This window comes from Chlamydotis macqueenii, chromosome 9 (genome assembly GCF_036417535.1).
Source record: "Chlamydotis macqueenii isolate bChlMac1 chromosome 9, bChlMac1.mat, whole genome shotgun sequence".
In the NCBI taxonomy this organism is placed as follows: Eukaryota; Metazoa; Chordata; class Aves; order Otidiformes; family Otididae; genus Chlamydotis; species Chlamydotis macqueenii.
This window is the reverse complement of record NC_141564.1, coordinates 16754031-16773482: the sequence shown is the minus strand read 5'-3', so window position 1 is coordinate 16773482 and position 19452 is coordinate 16754031. Positions and strand designations below refer to the sequence as shown.

General features: G+C 45.1%; 1 protein-coding gene across 1 annotated transcript; it reads left to right on the top strand.

The window, feature by feature from the left end:
* The first annotated feature begins 41 nt into the window (after nucleotides 1–41).
* Nucleotides 42–18854, top strand: DRC9 (dynein regulatory complex subunit 9). Its single transcript, XM_010124628.2, has 9 exons — nucleotides 42–182; nucleotides 3768–4012; nucleotides 5184–5312; nucleotides 7402–7483; nucleotides 14157–14318; nucleotides 14951–15025; nucleotides 16652–16783; nucleotides 18020–18121; nucleotides 18615–18854. Exons 1-9 carry the CDS (start codon nucleotides 57–59, stop codon nucleotides 18756–18758), a joined length of 1197 nt encoding a protein of 398 aa, XP_010122930.2. The 5' UTR covers nucleotides 42–56; the 3' UTR covers nucleotides 18759–18854.
* The last annotated feature ends 598 nt before the right edge of the window (nucleotides 18855–19452 follow it).

Here is a 19452-nt window from a genome sequence, read left to right as displayed (position 1 = left end):
TCTCATTGGTATCTTTTGTCTTTGTTCCTCTTAGCAAGAACGCAGAGACTAAAGAAATGGAAAAAATCACTCATCTGGAAGCTCTGCTGTTTACTGCTGTGCTGGAGAATTGTGTTGATCAGCTCTCAATTCTTGGATATATCATGCCGGTTTCATACAAGGGCAAGACAGATCTCAGCCATGTACGTGCTTCTATCCCCCCTGCTTAAAATAATATATCTCACTTTTTAAGTATCAACCCAGATTTTTTTTTTTTTTTCTGCGAAGTGCTCCATGACCCTTGAGTGAAGAAACAACATACAAGTGCATGGATGACCAATTTTAATATTTATACTGCAGCATCACTGAGAAGCCTTTGTCAAGACTTTGTCCAAAGGACCCTACTGATGCAAGATGAGGTTCCTGGGTTCATGATTTTAAAATTTCAGTGGTTAGATGACAAGCAAAGGATTAGGGAAAAGGAAACAAGACATATCTAGGTTCTTATATAGATACACAGTTTAAAAACACAAAAGAATAGGGTATTTGAAAGTAATCAATACCAGGGTAATTCTGTTCCTCTCCAAGTCCATGCTATAGTTCCTTTAGTCTCCACAGACAATGAATTAAGAAAGATTCCACCTCCAAACTTATTAGTAACTACCCATTCACAATAACAATTATTAATTAGTTGATTTCGAATAGGCATCATAACTAAGAGGGTTTGGGCAGAGATATAAAGACAAAGGAAAAGCCCTAAAGCTGAGGCAGAGGTTTGTTGCTGTGGAGGAAGGCGGTGGGGTGTTTGTGGTAGTGGCATATGAAACAGGATGGGGCCATCCTGAGGGGTAAGCGGTTTTAAGTTCTGATGTTATATATTTTAAGTGACATGGCAGGCTGTTTCCGTTTAAGCAGGTTTGAAACTCTTTTTTAAGAGGAACTCAAAAAAGAAAAAAGTGTGTGTCTAGGATGGAAATGAAAACCGGGATCCGAGTTTTCAGATCTAATGCTGCTCACTCTGTCTAATGTACCACTTAAGAATGCAAGAGGAAGGTAAATCAATATGTTGTTTTCTAGGTGTTTCCTTTCCATACTACTTTCTTTTCAAGAAATCCACTGCAAAGCAGCAGAAGCTGCTGTTAGGGTAAATTTCAGGGCGTGGACGATGCTTAGACTGTGCAATAGAGGGCACTCCTACCCTTCAAAGAGCCCTGTGAGCCAGGCTCACCTGTTCCCAGAGGATGCTTCTCCCTCTCGGAGCTGGGTGAGAAACCTCCGATGTGCCAGCAGCAAAAACACAGAGAAAGAGCACATCTCTAGGGCAGTAGGAGTTGTTCTCCTTCAGACATACAGACTCAGGTTGATAGACCTACTAAATGTACAATTAAATTATAGAGAAAACACCTTAGCTTTTCTCTTCAATCACAGATGCTCATTGTTTTGAAGTCACTTCTAAAAACACAAATTTCTCCCAGACTGTAAACCTTACTTGTGTTCTTAAAGATGCCAAAACAAATCGAGAAGGAAACAATTTAGAAACAAGAAGACGTCTTAGGGAAGCTACTTGATAACTTTGGTGCTCTGTAATTTGCTGCTCTTCCCTGTTCCTCAGTTTACTTCTGGCTGCTATCATTGTATTTGTAGAAGACTTGTATTTACAAAGCACCCCGGAGCTCTGTCAGTCAAACAAATCACTGACATTTTCAAAGACTGACATCTAAATTTCAGTTTATGTTATTTTTGAGAGGATAAATTGGAGTGTTGGCCAGCACCTCGCTGATTTTCCAAACTGGGGACTCTTATACATTGCTTCACACAGTGCATCCCCCAGAGGAAGGCAGCCTTTCTATTTGCTGAATTTTGGGCAAAAGAGTAGCAAAAGACAAACAGCTGGGAGACTACACAGATGGTAACACATACAGTTTACAAACACCTTGCTCTTACATAGTTATTTGGTAATTATTAGTGTGTAAGTCTCTACTGTTTACAGACAATCCAGTTATAGCCTGTCTTGAACTTTCCCAGACATTAAAAAGCATCTCAGAACATTCATAAAATCGACATGATATTAAAGCAGTTTGTTGGCCAAAATTAGTTCTTTCTGAAGTACAGCCATCACCAGCAAACTATTTAAAGCCTTTTTTTTTTCTAATTAACTATGTAATTTTCATTGGTCTGTGTACACTTTGCATGCAATTCATCTAATGTAAATTTAACTGTCCAAAATTTAAGCACATAGTCACCTAGACTCTTTCTGTAGTCAGTGGTGAGTCAGGCACTGGCAGAGCTGATTCTTCCCATCCGGAGATGTCCAAGATACTCAGAACGAAGCAGCCCCTTGCAGTGCCCTCCGTACTGCCACTGCGGACTACAGCAGCATCTCAGGCTGCTAACGGAGCCTCGCTTGACAAGTAACTTCTTGGAGCTACTACTGGCATACACAGTTGCTGCCCTGACTGCTTGTTTTTACTCTGCCCTCTGTGCTGTGTTGGCACAAACACGTGCGTGGTTGTGGAGAGATCTGTACTGAGAACTGGTGCTGCTGAAAATAATTTTTTTTTTTTTTCTCCTTTTTGCTGGAAAATGCTTCAGCTCAGTGAGTTCTCCAGTCCATTCCCCAAAGCAGCCAGGACGGGGAGCAGGCAGCTATGGACTAGGATGGGGCTGGCAGCAACTGCGTTAGCTGGCTTTGACAGTACTGCTATTAACTGTTCAGCCACAGTAGGCGGGAAGGAAAATTTTCTCTTTTAATGTCCCAGTGTATACACCTGCATTCTTACCCATAGCACATAAAGCAGAGAAATTCCTAAAAGCGAGGCCTCGACTGATTTTATAGTATGCTTTTGCTTTTCTGGGGCTTCTTCTTTTTTAATAAAATTATAGAATCATGGAAACATAGAATAGTTTGGATTGGAAGGGACCTTTAAAGGCCACCTAGTCCAACCCCCCTGCAAGGAGCAGGGACATCTCCAAACAGATCAGAGCTGTACATGGCCACAATATACCTTCCCATGTAGTAGAGATCTGCCAAGTTTGAATTTCTTCTTTGAATTCATGTTGGACTTCCTCTGCTGTCACTCTCTCTCTCTCTCAAAAAAAAAAAAAAAAAAAACCAAACAGCTAAGCAGAGAGTTGATGTCTATCACTTTTATTTCCACACATCTCAGCTCTTGTTATAACTATAGTATTGTAGGGAAAGGTGGTGGTGACAGGCAGTGGGAAATGGCCAAGACGGAGAGAAGGCGGAGGGGAAACAGGCTAACAGTCTTCCAGTTCATAAAAGCTGCTGCAAAGAAGGAAGGAATGATTTGTTCTCTGTGCCTACAGAGACTAAGACAAGAAGCCTGGGGCTCAACTGTCACTGAGGAGAAAACAATTTCTTACACTAAAGATTGTTATGACGTGCTGGCACTGGCAGGAGGTGCGTAGTCTCCATTGCTGGAGGTCATTAAGAACATGTCAGAAATGACACAATCTGAACCATCATCTCTCAGGGCAGATTTTGAGGCCTTTTCTAGTTCTATCACTTTAAGATTTTTGATCCTATAAACTTTAATACGTCTACATTGTAGGCTTAGGTTAGCCTACACTGTAGATTAGCCTACAAAGCTAACCAAGATAAATGTTTACGCTCTTCTGCTCTTTACAGAAGGTAACATACACTATCAACTACTCTTAGTATAGCTTAATTCTAGTTTATTATTAATTTTTCTTCCTCGCACGTAATATTGCAGAGGGTTTATTTTTACTACCCAAGGTGCAAGCAGGTCTCTCTTATTCCCTTTTAGGCTGGCAGCCAGGAAATGAAAGAAATCATAGAGACCCAGAAGGAGCTGGATATTAACTGCCAAGAGCTTATGTCAGCGAGGCAAGAGAGTGGGGAAACAGTTACCTCCACATCTCTGAAAAGCATCAAACACAAGCAGCAGCTGGGGAAAACTGAAGATCTAAAAAATGCCCATCATCTTTCCAGTAGGACCATGAAACACAGTGCTCTATCTGTAGAGAATCTCATAAAAATTCAGGCTGACAGGTGAGTGAAGCACAAATGTGATGGCTATGGGGGATGCTCAGAGCTGTAAAGTTCTCAGTCTGTCTCTTGGAAGTGGAAATACAAACTTCCCACTCTCCCGCTGCTGGTGTACCTCAGTCTTGGTCTGGAAGGAGTACTTCTAAAGGGAGCAGTGGGATCTAGCTTCACAGGCCATGTAGTTCTGGCCTTTGCTTGCCTCTGCATACCAAGTAATGACAATCAGTTTATTCTGAATAGAGTCACAAAATATTACCTAGTTGACAACGGTTGCTTAGGTGGAATTTATGCCAGGAACCAGCCAGTGCTGATTTTCTGGTATCTGGAGTCAGGTTGCCCCAGCAGATGTGTGCAGGCAAAGCAGGATCTCAGCATTGTGTTGTGAATTCAGTTATTCTGCAGGGCACACAGAGCCTCTCTGGTAGCTACAGTTATTATCCTTTACAGAATAGATAATATATATAAAGACCAAAGAGTTTGTTTTTTTTTTTAAATAAATTTTATTTCTGCACCTAATCAAGTGCCTTGATTTGCAGAAATACCAGCAGCCTTTGGCTTAAGAGACAAATCAGAGAGTTGAGCATTCAGTATGCATTTTTGTGCATCCTAGCTTCTGTCCTTTAACGTTATTTCAACAAAGGGCTTAAAGAAGATCCTAACACAAATGAGGAAAATACAGCTAAAATGTAAATACCCTATGCACCATGAAATCCAATAAACTGGGCAAGCTCACATATTTGTTAAAATCAGCTTAGGGCTGTACTGGGATATTTTGGCACCCAGATATCCCTTCATAGACACACCTGTCTGCATCCCCAGGTCTCGTTTTCCAAGATCCACCTAGCTGTCATCACTACTGCAGGCCAGCAGCCCTCTTCCTGATGGCAGCACACTCCGGCACAGCATGGATATGTTTGTGCCTATTTCCTACCAGAGCATTCAGGGCAGAATTTTTAAATTATAAACTTCAACCAATTCCTAGTACAGAGTTCTTCAGAGGTACAAGAAGTAGATACCATGGGAGAAGCAGCCCTGGGTTTGACAGGACATAAGAACAGAAATGGGATCTTATGTTTCCTTACCTTTTTAGCTGTAAACAACAATGGACAAAGGTGCCAGGCACGGTGTAGCAGCACCTATAAATTACTGCTGTGTTCCCTTTTTTTCCTGGCAGGCAGTATGCAAGTGATGTAATTACAGTCACTATGAAAAAGATGCAGGAATCAGGAACATTTAATTGCCTAACAGAAGCTAATGAGAGAGAGAAGGCAAAAAAGAGCGAGGTTCATGACGCCCTCATCAGGTCAGTGTTGTGTTCAGTACTTTCCTGCTTAACTGCTCAAAGCCAAAGCCCATTCCCTCTCTGTACATGCTAAACAAGAAAACAAACAAACAAACAAACAACAAATACAGAAAGGATTCCACTTTTTCAACTTTATTTTTTTTCTGTCTGTTTTACAAACTGCACTTCTTCCCCCTTCAGAAAGAAATAACTGATGGTTCTGCTACTGATCTGAACGAGGAATTGCCAGAGCTTTGACCAGAGTGGACACCAGTGTCTGCATCAGTGCAAGTGCTGCCTCAAATCAATTAAAATATAATGTGATGTGGGAGCTCCCTGATCTTTAACTCTTGTCCCCAGTGAAAGCCAGAGCAGCAGAGAATCTGTTCAAACCAAGGCAAGCAACATATGGTCTTTAGGTTATGTGATGCCCAGGAGAATCTGCTCTGACCCATATGCTAGTATGCTCCATTTTCCCAGTAGCAGCGAGGGGCTAGCACAGATGGTGACAGAGGCAGTCATCTTATTTAAGGCTAATCCACCAGCCACTGCACTGTAGATCCTCTTCTGTCCCAAATTGTATAGTGTACAGATTTGTTATAATCTCAACTCAAATTTGGTGATTCCTTAGCTCACATGTCTGGAGGTTTTTTTTTTAGCATGGGAAGCTCTGGTTCAATTCCTAGCATGTCAGAGAGAATAGCAGTCATCAGCAAAGTGTCTGGCCATTTTAAAGCTACTTTATTCAGTGTAGCAGCTCAGGCTATCGTTTGGGCAAGACAGCAAAGCTGCTGTAAGTCACGACTTGCACGAGTCCAACCTACTGGAACAGCTCTGGTGGTGCCTCAGAGGTCTGCCTCTGGTGCAAGTGCCCAGCTTCCAGTGAAATGTGAGATTTTGAACACAAAACCAACTCTTCCACTGTCTAAAACTGGGGGATTTATGGTTTATCCATGGAAGGGGGGGAAAGCAAAAATGAAAGCAGCAATTGATTGTGGAATAACTATCCAATACTGGAACATGGAAAGGAGCAGACAAATTGAAATTGAAAGGGCATCATCTCTTTTATTCCATTCTATCAACCATACTTAACCACTGTGTTGTCTGTTCTATTATACATTCTTTCATAGAATGAATTTGATCTTTCTACACAATACGTACTTGTCTGTTTTTTGTCAATATACTAGTCTGAAAGCAGTGTGCAGTAAGACTGGAACTTCTTACCAGGAGCTTTTGTTTATCACAGTCACCCAGCTAAGGACTCTGACAATGAACTGTGTGTTTGATTGTAAGGTTGGGACAGCGTACAGACTCTCAGGTACCAACTCTAGTATCAAATCATAAGCACAAAAGCTTAGAAAAGCACTCTGAGGGAAATAAGATAAGACCTAGAAAACATTACTGCATCTGTTTTGTTTTAAACAGGTACACAGCTCTGTAGCTTTTGGCCTTCACTCATCCCTTCATGGATCTCAGAATCTGAGGCAGTGTTTTTTGAAAGCTTTTAAGTCTGATATGAAAACCCTATATTTCATACATATAATGAAACTTGCACAATCTGGGACTGTCTGCTGATTAGGCACACTTCTGCACAGAAACAGGGAGATCTTTGCCTGAAATGCAGAAACTGTCACTCAATGACAGGCTTCTTTCCTCTCTGCTACAGAAATCAGATCATCCTCAAACCAGCTCCAGGCTTTCAACAAGAGCATCCACTGGTTTTTGGCTCCCATTTTCTCCCTTTCACTCCCATCCTCCTTGCCTAGTCTCTGCACCTCTTCCTTCAGGATTTACTTACCAAGTCACAGCTTTGGTTAGGAGTCTCTGGCTTGCAGATGTGCTCCCTCCCTGAAGGAGGGAAATTAATGCCTTTTTTTGCTACTCAGCCACAGGAAGCAGCTTGTCTTGTGCTTTCTGAAGAAACAGGCCAGGCTTTTATGTGCACTTCTTTTAGTTCAGCTGTTAGAAACTCGCGGAGCGAGCAGGATGAGTGCAGCAGCGCTCAGCTAGGTGCCACAATGTATCAGGAGACAGAAAGTTCCCCTTCTAGGTAAACAGTTCTTGTCTTTTTTATATATTCAAGTGATGGTATTTTCCCATTTTTCTTCAGGGAGGAGGAAGGAAAGAAGGAGATAAAGGCACTTGAGAAACAGCTGCAAGATGTCAAGAAAGAGACCGAAATAGAACTTCAGGTGAGATCACTTAATGCGAGGCATCAGGCCAGGGGGGAAGCCTGTTAGCAAGCTTGCCTCTGCTGCCCAGGAACTAGCACTCAGACGAGAGGACGTGTGGCATATATAGCGATCCGTCATTTAGCAATATAGAGGCAGAGTAACTGCAATAAAGATTTGTATTCTGAATACGCCTGTTAACAACTTTTAACAGCACTGTCCAATCGCTTTCAAATGGGAGCTCAAAGTGCTCATAATCGTGAAAGACCACGACGAAATCAGAATACCCCCAAACCACTGCTAGGTGTGGCAAAGCATCGACATCTGCAATCATTAAGAAAGAGGTTATCTGCAGATAGCAGTGTCTAAGGTTCTGTGATACTTTCTCCTGCAGACGTGACACTTGGCACTGTGTGATGATGAGGGAGTGAGAAAGAAATAAAGCTGCCATCGGGGCATGTTGTTTTTCTACCTACAATTTTGTCTGGCAAAAATTTCATTATTTTAATCTATTTTTGTAGGCTTACAGATATTAGAAAATCCCAATCATGGAAGTCCTACACAAGAGCAGATCAATGTTATTGCACATAAGCTGTCAACTTGATCTTGCTGGAAAGCTTCAGCCCTACTGTCTGTAGCATGCAAATAGTGTGTGCATGCACAGTAAATCTGGGGCATTCTGGACGTGTCAGACTTGCTACACAAGTGCAGATCAATTGAATGACATAACATTGGTCACTCTGATGCTCACCAAACAGCTCAGGCTCGATGCTCATGTGTGCTTTACAGCAAAAAGCACATTCAGTTCTGTGCAGAAACACGGGAACATAGCCTAGCTCTGGTGAGGCAGGGAAGAGTGTGATAAAAAAACAAGCAAAAAGCAGGCAGGTTCAGAGCTATACAAGGACTGGAAGAGGAATAAGAATCTGACATTTGGTTCAGTACTGAGCAAGAGGACAGCAAGAGCATCTGAGGAAAGAACCAATCTGAATTTTGTCTTTGGACAAGAATGGACAGTAATCAATCCAGTTCGCTACAGAGGAATTTTAAGCCACTGACATGCTGGTGAAGTACAGTTTATAGAAGATGAAGGCTCTGTTTTGGCAGCCTGGATGTAGCGAAAAGTTTAATTGTAAATACAGGACGGGTGTAAGAACACAAAGGATCTATTGGCACTGGTACTGAATGCAGTTATCTATAACTGACTAAACACCAGAGGTCCAGGGGAGATAGAACAGCAGAGAAGAAAGCAAGAATGTACAAGATAGGAAAATTGATTTAGGTCAGCACTTATCTACTAGTGGAGATTCTGGAAATGCATAACATACACTAGAAAGTGTAGCAAGATGAAAGGGACTTTCAAAAAAACCATGGACATAACAGATGAGAAAGAAGAGGAGTCATGGAAGGAAATGGAACGTTAGCAAGCTAGGAGGCAAACCAAGAAAGAACAGTTGTGGGAACTGAAAGAGAAATGAAGGACAAACCTTTTTTTCCCCCCTACAAATTTGAACAGAACATCTAAAGGATGTAGAGGTCAGAGCCAGGACTGAAAAGGGGAGCTGTACACCTCAATATACAGTTACTTACTGCCACTGGAAATGGCACGGGAGCCTATTTCTAGACCCTATGGGATAACCCAAAAGTCCCTTGACATCTGTGTGGCTGTTAAATGAAATAAGCTGGACAGTTTGTCAGGCTCAGAGACAGTGTGTTGTCTGTTTGCTTCTGTGCATTGTCCCTTCTCAGTCAGATTCTCATGGCTCCTGGGAAGCTCCTGTTCTCCCACTCCCCAGGCTAATGAATATGATGAGGTACTTCTGTGTAGTGCTCCTCAAACCTCACAGGGTCTGTGCACACAGCGTACGTATCCAGTTCTGGTTTCATACCTTCCCAGGGACAGGCATACACGAGGCTGTAATCATCCCATCTCCCACTAGCAGCCCTGTCCTGGCACTGTGCAGTCAGGCTGGGCACTTCTCTGTGTCCTGTTCTGCACCTCACCTGTCTCTTGCAGTCTTAGGAAGGTGTGTAGCTCCCATGCTGAGGGTGCTCTTCTCTGTGTTCTTTTAGTGCCTTCTGCTAATTCGGTTCTTGCTTTTTGCCTCATCAAGTGGGATCAGCATCATCTGTGATTTTGTTTTTATGTTTCCATCTTAAATGTCATTTTCTGGGCTCCCTTATAGTTTCAGCTTTGATAACAAATCAAAGACAAGACAACTTTCAAGTACAGCTTTCCTCCTGTGCCAAAAATAATGATGTTTCACTGTGTCTCCCAAGGGAGAATAATTTCTCTTCGCTTCATATGGGATTCTCCCATAGGCAGTTTTACAGACACTTGCATAATTTGTCACCTTGCCAACTAATTAAAAACAAAAATACAGCTTGCTGATTTTGGAGTACTTTGAACAATAATAATGCACAGACCTGTAGACAAAAGCCTACATGATTGTCTCCAGTCTAGTAGATGAGAAAACAAAAGCAAGCAAATCTAATAATGGAACCAGAAAAACACGGTCTTTGCTTCACGCATGTTGCCTGTATGTTTGTATTTTCAGCCTCGCTAGCTCTTAATGAGATGCTAATTAATGCTGTATTAGCCTGCTCAGCTCATTTTTCTTTCTAATGGCACACAAATAAAATGCTAAATGTTCTTATTTACTTTGTTTTCTTTCCTCTTGGAAAGTATTGATGTCTCTAAAGGAGCTGAAATGATCAGTCTGGTTTTGTTCTTACCCCTCTGTGCAGGAGCATCACCGGCAGCTCCGGTCTGGCAGCAGGAGTTCTGTTTGCTGCTGCAGTGCTAATTTTCTAGCTTGTACAAAAATACTTACTTTCACCAGTTTTCTGGACAAGTGATGGCAGTCTGTACAGATTTGGAAACAAGTTAATATCATATAGGATTATATAGTTTATCATTAAAAAATAGGAAATGTAAACTTTAGAATTCCTACCTTGCTATTCACCCACAGTCCTGTAGGTTTTCGGGTATGCTCATGCCATACGTGTGTGCAAGTCATGGTATAATTTTATAACAAGCTACATACCAGGCAAAAAACCAAGACATTGCACCAGGGTAACAGTGAAAACAGGTCTGTAACTTTTATTCTGTGTGGGCTCTCATAACACACCCAGTGCTACTGTGGTAGTGCTTTTAGTAGCGTGGCTAAAATCCATCCTTTACCCTCTCCTGGGAGGACAAGTGCATCGATGAAGTGTTATGGGGGAATGTTTTAAACACATACACATGCCCACTGGAGAAATGCACCAGGCGATTACAGTAGAAGGCACGAGGTTTTTGATGTCCTGAGCTCCCGGGCGACTTCATTCCACTGCTGGCAGAGCCCTGAGGCAGCTCAGCAGGACCCAGAGTTGGTGCACTACATCCAAACCTTGCTCCAGAGGGACAGGACTTCCAACAAGGGTGCTGCTGCCAACAGGTCTGCTCCCTCTGCCAGCAAACTGCTCCGACACAGCTCGCTCCCTCAGTTTTTGGGACTGGAGGTGAACTAGCCAAGGGCTGCAGAAGCTATTATGTCGGAGCTGGGTGACCTTCCAGGCCTGCCCTCCTTTCGGCTGAGGCATTTCTCAGGGGCGTGCAGCATAGGGATGTTCTGGCAGCTGGGAGAGGGATGAGGGCTATGGCCTTACTGAAGTGTCTGCAGGGCTGCACGTTGTGTTTTCGGGGGAAGCAAGTCCGGGCTGCAGCAGGTGTGTAGATCTAAGCATATCTTCAGGCTTTGCAAGCTGAGATAGTGCAGCTGCTCGTGGAAAGACTTGAGCTCACACACAGCCGGTGTGGAAGGAAGAAGGCAGGCAGCGGGGCTCTCTGCCGGCACGCTCGCTGCCTGCGCGGAGCACAGCACCTGGTCCCCTGCCCCCTCCGAATGCCTGCTAAATGGTGGGTGCTGGGGGTGCTGTTGGCGGCAGGGGGTTTGTCCAACTGCTGGAGGAATTCCTCAGACTGTTTGCTCCCGTTTGCTATTTTTGTAACCGCCTGTATTTTAAGTGACTGTAAACACTAAGTGCTGTGGAAGAGCTAAGAGATCAGGGTGGCACTTGCAAGAGAGATAAATCAAAGTAAATGAAAACACAGGAGCGCATACCCTCTCCAGCTGAGTGCAGTTGCTTCTGCAGCCAAACAGCATCTGTGGGGCAGACTCCTAGGGCACCAGATAACAGCAGCAGACAGGCCTCTGAGCTGGTGTCTGCGAGCTGAGAGATCAGAGAAAATCAGCTTGTTTACCTGCTTGTGCAGCAGACTGGCTCTTGACAACTGTTTCCTGGGTTTTTATCTCAGTCTCTACCAGTTTCGTGATAGTTTTGGACACATGAGGTATGATTTTGCATCTTTGGTTTGGCAGATTCAATGCTGAAGTTGTTCCAAATAAGCAGCCTAGAGGTTTGCTGCGTTAACTATTAAAGCACGCTATGTCCTGGCTGGGACAAACCAGAATGAATAAATGATAACTCATTTTCACAGTGCCTGCCCCTGAAATTCAAGGAACAGAAGACTCCTCAGATGCTGCCCACAGGTTGTGGGCATTTAGTGCTGCATTTACTACCTGCAGCCTATATTGAATGTGCCCCAGCTCTGCAGCGCCAGGTCCATCAGCTGGGCTGCAGGAGCTGCCCACATGCTGACTTTCCTTCTCCAAGGGAACGCGTTGCTGTAAACCACTCTTGGGGTTTTGCATTTCACTTCCCAGTCTGCTTTGGATTGTCTAACCAAGCCCCCAGACTCCCCACCTCTAACGAAGATGTTTTACAACATTGCGGACCAAATCCAAGCCACAAACACACCATACAGTGAAGAAAACAAACAGCAGATGGGCCCCCGTCCCAGCTGAGGCCTGGGGCGCTGGAATCAAAAGCTCTTTTTCCTCTGCTTTACTAAAATATGAAATGAAAAAGAAAATAACCTGGTGAAGTGTTCATGCTCCACCCCATCCCTCTAGTATCTGAGTACTTTGTAACCCAGGCTGAACCCTTCTTTTCTGACCTGTTTGCAGATCCTTAGCAGACAGCAGTCACACACTGACAGCAGCAGCGCTTGGCTTTGCTGAGCCTCACCACCGAAAAAAATGAGTGTTTTTCATTAGCATCTCCCCAGTCCTCCTGCCAGCCCTCCGATTTAGACGTGATTCTACCACAATACAGAAAACCGGTTTCAAAATAAAGTGGCACAGTCAGCTCCCATTGTCTACTGACCAGGAACACAACCCCTCCCAATGCCCACCAATAATTTAACAACAGGGAAAACAAAGGCCATTACCAGAAACCTTAATAAGGCATAAATAGGTCATGTGTGTAGCCGTCTGCAGTCATATGATGATCAGCCATAAAATAACATCTGATGTTGGAAACCTTAAAAAAAATCTGAACGCATGACTTTTAAACCCACAAAACAGCATCAGCCAAGGCCCTAAATTGTCCTGAGCCTTATAAATATTCTTTAATCTTCCTAACTATGTCCGACAAGGACTGTAGAGGGAAGGATTTTCCTTTTAACTGTTCCAAACTCTTCTTATAAGGAAACCTTTTCCAAATGAGTCATGCTGCAGAGGCTTTTAAACACAGCACTATTGAGCTGGATTCTTCATATGGCATTTTTCCATGTTTACACAGCTAAGGAATGTGAGGGTGCTTCAGAGACAAGATATGTGGGCTTCAAAACATTTAAATGCCGGCACTTTGGTATTTCATCTTCAGCTGCGAGGTTTGGCTGATGAATGTCAGAGCCGTCATAGCGTGGCAGGAAAGCAAAGGGAAAGGCTGTAATGGAGCAATCAGGCGCCAAACCAGAGGCGTGAAGATGGATCTTGCATAATTGCACAGGAGACTTTGATGACCTTTTAAACTCTTAATACAAAGTCTACAGTTTTTCATTTTACGGGCTGTTCTTCTAAGTTCCAACCCCAGATTAATGAACTTCTATCTGTTACTCAAAGAAATTCATTAAAAAGGAGTAAACAAACCAACAATCCCAAATCAGAAAGCTCAGCTGCATTGCAAAACAAGGCATGGGGAGAGGCTGGGAGCTCACAACCAGCTTTTCCTTAGCACTTCTTCCTCGCCCTGGGTGTATGCTTTTCTAACAAAGTGGGCACCATCTACCTGCTAAGATGTCAAGAAAGAACTGTTTAAACATATGAGTAAGACAAGATTAGATTTTCACCCGCTGCCAAGATGGTGTTTATATAGTTGCTGCGTAACTAGAAAAAAACGAATCCAAGGAATAGAGTATACCTTAGGAAATCAAACTTTAGCTTACGTGGGGCTGAGGCATTAACCTCCTCATACAGTTGCTCACTCACTGAGACTGCCTAATCCAAGAGTTTAGCAAATCCTAACTTCAAGAAGTTGAAATTATTGGGCTTCTTTCATGCTTATAATAAGCATGACTGAATCCATTCCTGGACCAGAGGCCAGAAGGCTTCTTGTCCCACTGTATTCATCACCCCACCCTCTCCAGAGGTAATCACTTCTCATTGATGGGTTTATTGCCTTTTGTATGGATTACAAATCAAACTTCCCTTTGAAGTAAAGGTTGAAAGGGGGACACGTTCAGGAAAAGTGTGAAGCCTATAGCCTTGTCTCTTCTCAGTTTATCAGGGAGTAGAGAGATTAAAAAACAGTGAGCTGACCTCAGTCTCCAGGCTTGCTTTTGTGCTGCTTCTGTCTCCTCCGCTAGAACCAAGAGAAGATCATTTTTTACCTCAAAGATGAGCTCCAAGAGATGAAGGCCAAAACAGACATGGACAGCTGCTACATGAAGAAAAGCACAGACCTCCAGGTCCACCAAACCCAGAAGAAGTGCCGCAATGCAGAGGATGTCCTGGACAAGGAAATTCAGGTAAGCCTTGCCCCATGGCCCCTACTGGAAGGCATCTCCAGCTGGTAAGGGAAGAGTCCTCCCTCAGTCTCCAGGTGGCGGTTCTGTTTCCATCACAGTCACCAACACAACTGTTTGAACTGGATCAGGAAACTCACCCAGATTAGAAGTCTTTATCTCTTCCATTGCTTCTCTGTATGGTCCTGCACAGCAACAGCACAAACGGCAAGCAGGAGACAATGGCTGGAGGCAAGAACTCCTTAAACTAATGCCATTGTCAGAGAAACGTGCCTATAACTCTGTCCAAGGGTGTACTGACAGGGCTATTTAGCAACATAAGCAGCCCGAGCTCCCAGCATTGCCCACAGCACATTATGCTGATAAAGCTGTTCATGTGCCCATACGGTGAACTGTTCTGGTTTTGCCGCATTTTTTTTTGTTTTTTTTTTGACTCATCAAGGTCTAATCCTTTCTCAAGGATGGCCCAGGGGCAAGGACTGCCTCAGTTAATTTTGTCCCTGGGAAAAAAAATGTGTGTGGACTACACAGAGAGCTCCCGCATGCTTGCTCACCAGCTTGGTTTTCAGCAGCACGTGTGTGCGCACATGTGCACGAACATTGTCTCTCATGTTTTCTGTCTGTGCTGATCACAGAAGTTGAGGAGCAAAATTGACGAGGAGATTCGAGTCCACATGGAGATCGAAAATTTCCTCAGGCAACACCATAAGGTAAGTGTGATTCTCTGCTAATGCTTACATAGCAACAGGTAAGTGTGATATCATCAATTAGTGCCTAAAGAAAACCAGTTATTACTCCATCAAATTTACCAGGGTCATGATTGTAGCTGTTTGAATGACTACTTACCCTCAAGTCTTAATTAACCCAGCTCTCCGAGACTTGGGATTTGCTACATTTTCCTTAAAAATAGCGTTCATGTAATGATTGACATTGCTTGTTCAGGTGTTAAGGATTTTTCCTCCTCAGATAGTTGTATTCAGCTAATTGGGATTTTGTTCAGACTTTCCTTGGCAGTAGCTGCGGTTCCCAGCGCCTCAGTGAAGAGCACTACTGCACAAAGTGAGGGCAACAGATTCACAGACCCAAGTGCTGCACAGAGGGGGCACTAAGAAGGAAATGACACAAACTGGCAGCCCAGTTTTGCCTTATCTTCATCTGAGGAAGAATCAGGGTGGGAAAATTGCTAACTCACAGTTATTGTACCCGTTTTCAGCAGCAACCAACCATGAATGTCCTTGTGCTGTTGATCCAGAGGTTCAGAGCTTTCCTATCAACAGCAGTGCCCCTTACAGTTAATAACACTAGAAAGCATCTCATAGACCGTATGAGTGGAAGAAAACCCGTACTGCTGCAGGGTACCTAACATCACTGCCAGTACGACATTTAACAGAAGATTATAAATCTTAAAAATGCAATTTGAGTGCAATAAAGTGCTGTATCTTGAGAGCAAGTAGTGTCCTCCAGATCCCAGAACCTTAGTCTGATCAATGCTTCCTAGTGAGGGGACTTTCCGTGTTCAAGCTGCAGCCCATCTGGCTTCCACCAGAAGGCACAGTGCAAGCCTCTCTGTACTCAGGACAGCAGCTGGTAGCTTGACAGGCGCTCACAGAGAAGAGGATGACCATCCGCTCCATCTCCCTTGTGTGTCCAGCTGTGACGCCGTAATGAGACCGATGCTTTTCCTCAGATTATTCTTCCATGCAAGCAATCATGGTTGTTGCTATGGAGAGGTTATTTGTGAATGGGAAGAAGTCATCTGGGTGACTGTTTCAGCAACACCTGCCCTCCTGTTCAGGAGTGAGACAAAGCCAAGTTCACAACCTGAAACAGTGTGAAGTGCTGTCCCCTGGGCCCTTATTCCTGGTGTGCTGAGTTTAATCCAGAAAGCGGGCAGGGAGTCAGGCAGAGGACAAAAGCTTTCTCACTGCCAAATTCTGTTTCTTAATCACCTTCCCCCTGCCCTCTCCCTCCCCTGTATGCACACAAAGAATGGCTTCTGGTTGTCATTTATTTCACCAGAATTGTGCACGAAACTAGCCACCAGTGCATCTCCACTCTTCATGCACCTCTGAAAGCACAACCCAGTTGTTCTTCATCCCCAGTCCAGTGCTGCAGCTTCCATAGTGAACCTCCAGTGAGGGATCTGCAAGCCCCCAGTTATTTGTCACTGCTCCTAGGGGTTTGATCCTTTCAAGGCTTAGACGAGAAGGAAACACTCACCATGTAAAATTTATAGGACTCTTACCACCATCCCAAAAGCAGGCCAGAAAACAGTAGGAAACCTTTCCCCTGTACAATCTTTGTACCATGCTAAGCACCCCTCTATCCCCATGCAGACAATGGAAGAGAAGCTGGAATACTGGATGGACAAGTATGAAAAAGACACAGATGCTAAAGATGAAGAACTGGATGCCCTAAAAGCATCAAAGGCAAACAACTTGGAAATGATGCAGAGACTTGCCAAGGAGGTAAGACTTCAGCAGCAGCTCAGTGCTCAGCCAAGCTCAGCTGCATCCTGGCTTTTTCCTGCTCTTGTTCAGACAAGGAACCAGGACCATGGGAAAAAAAAAATCAGTAATCTTGAGGTGTAAGGTGTGATTATAAGCACTGGTGCTGGGAAGGCAGGAACCAAGTAGTCATTTTCTATTTGCCACCTGTGACATCAAGGAGGGATGATGATGTTTCCCCTACAGCTATTTTCAAATACCAGCAAGCAATCAGAGAGATATTGACAGCCCTGCTGCGGGGCAAAGGCTCTGTTCCACCCCATCAGTATGCCTCACCTCAGCTTGCTCCTTTAGTCTGAACAAATCTGCTCCTTCTACCAACATCTGGTATGCCAGGCTGAGACTGGAAAAGGCAGCTCCGTCCCTTCCTGCAGATGCACATTCACAGCTGCACAGTGCTCCTATAAGGGAACTGATTCCAGTTAAAACCATTCCTGCTCCACTCCGGTTTCTTGGTCAATTGCCAGGCTCTGATCCCAGCTATGCAGGCACAGCGGAGCAGGCAGCACAGGGCAGAGAGAAGTGTCTAGAAAAAGAGTGTTTTAAAGCCAGAAGGAATTAACTTGGAATCATTCCTTACTGTCACTGGGTCTGAGATGATGGGACAGAGTTAGATGCTTCCCTGCTTGTGGGCTTATTTTTCACTCTGTACGCTGTCATCTCAGTATCCCAAGTGCGTTTGTGCATCATTTGCTGTCTCGCCTGGGGGAGCGCAGGGCCTTCCCACCACCATCTGTTGCCTGAAAGGCCATCAGACAGCCATTTTATAGCACGGGATCAGAGGGTTAATTACACCCAGGCTGCGAGAGGCTTCACTTTGGCAGCAGCTCTCGGTGCCTTAGGACTGACGGTGGTAATGAGCAACATTTGCCATCTGGATTCAGGAAAGATCAAATAAAGGAGGTCGGGGAGGAAGGTCTGTGCTTCCACATTACCCTTGGGCTGCCAGGGAGCTCCTTGGTGCACAGGGTGGGGATGAACTGCGACCCACGGGCCAAAGCAGCCCCAGCCAGGCTGTGAAAAGCAGGTAGCAAGGGTGAGACCAGTAGAAAGCCAGAGGAGAAGATTCCTTGCACCAGGGTCCAGGTGAGCCCTGCCCTGCCCAGCTGCTGGGCAGCGTGAGGCTCAAGGGCTGGCCCTGCAGTTTAGGGGATGTGTTTTTCATGTGGCTGCTGCCATTCCTGTGCTATCGTGCAGTGCCAGATGTTTGAGGAAACCATCATCAGCGACCGGGCGGAAAAGGAGGCTAAAAGAAGACAGCTAGAGCGGGATGCCCTGGAGCTGAAGAGCATCCTGAAGGTAAAGGGGAGCAAAGCTGAGGCAGTGCTGCTCCATCAGCAGTTGGGAGTTAGTAATTTGCACCACAGGCTTTGTTCAGGCAGAAAATGGCCTGGGAAAGTTGGCTGGTGTGGGGTGGCACAAGCGAAGGACGGATAAAGCCTGTCCATTTCTTCTGGGGCAGACACAAAGCCAGCAGCTAGCTGCAGGTTTGAGAAGGGAGTGAAAGGGGAGAAGCCAGTCGCCTTGAATGATTTGGGGCCGTGTTCATCACACCAGCCCCACTGCGTGGTCATGGGACAGTTCCCCTGCTCGTCCCCTTGCCACCAGCAAAAGATGCCCTCAGCCCAGATGTTGATACCTTCAGTGTAACCAGCATAGGCCTGACTGCTGCTGCAAGGGCCAGGGGTTCCCTCCTGCAGCTGGGGAGTGCGGGAGAGATGCTCTGGCCATTGAGCTGTACCAGGCACCCCAGCAAGTGATTTCCCCTAACGCCTCTCCCTCTTGCTTCCAGCTGCAGGCCTGGTGGAAAGGTACAATGGTCCGCAGAAACCTCGGGCCCTACCAGGCCCTCAAGAAGATTTGGGAGCAACAGCTATCAAAGCAGGAAGAAAACGGGAAAAAGGAAAAACCTGGAGCAAAGAAAAAGACACGATAAGTAAAGAAACCTGGCCACAGATGTGCTCCAGTGCTGCTGCTGGGCAGGGCACTGTGGTCTGTCTGTCCAACAGAACAAAATAAACCATGTAACAGAGCTCAGACTATTCTGTCGGTTCCTGACAGACACAGTTAAAGTGAAGCTGCAGTAACTCTTAAGATCTTGAAGGTGCCCTTGTACAGCAGAGACACTGCTTCTCCAGTAGAAAGGGGAACTGCATCAAAGCAGTGAGAAACGCTGTATCCCTCCAAGTGCTTTATAGAAACGACAGTTAGCGGGCGGTAATCCTGTGAGCAGCCCAGTAACTCACCTGCATGGGACGCTCTGCCCCGAGAACCTGCTCTGCAGACCCCCAGGCACTGGCTGTGTTGGAAGCGCTGGTGTTTGCTGTGGCTCTGGTAAGGCTGGGGGGCCAAGCCACCTACACCTGGGCCCAAGCAGCACTCTCCCCGCTGCCGGTGCCAGCGCTAGGTCTGCAGGGGGAAAACTGCTGACAGTTTGCAGCGTAAACACAACGGCAGTCAAAGCACGCAGGTTTCCATTCCGACAGTCCTGCAAAGTGTCAGCACACAGACAGAATAGCTCCAAATACCTTCCCACAGAGGGAAGCAACAACGGAAAAAGACAGCCGGCTGTGCTGCCTACAGGCGCTGACGTGTCGCAGCCGTGCCCACCACCCTGGCATGGTCTCCGT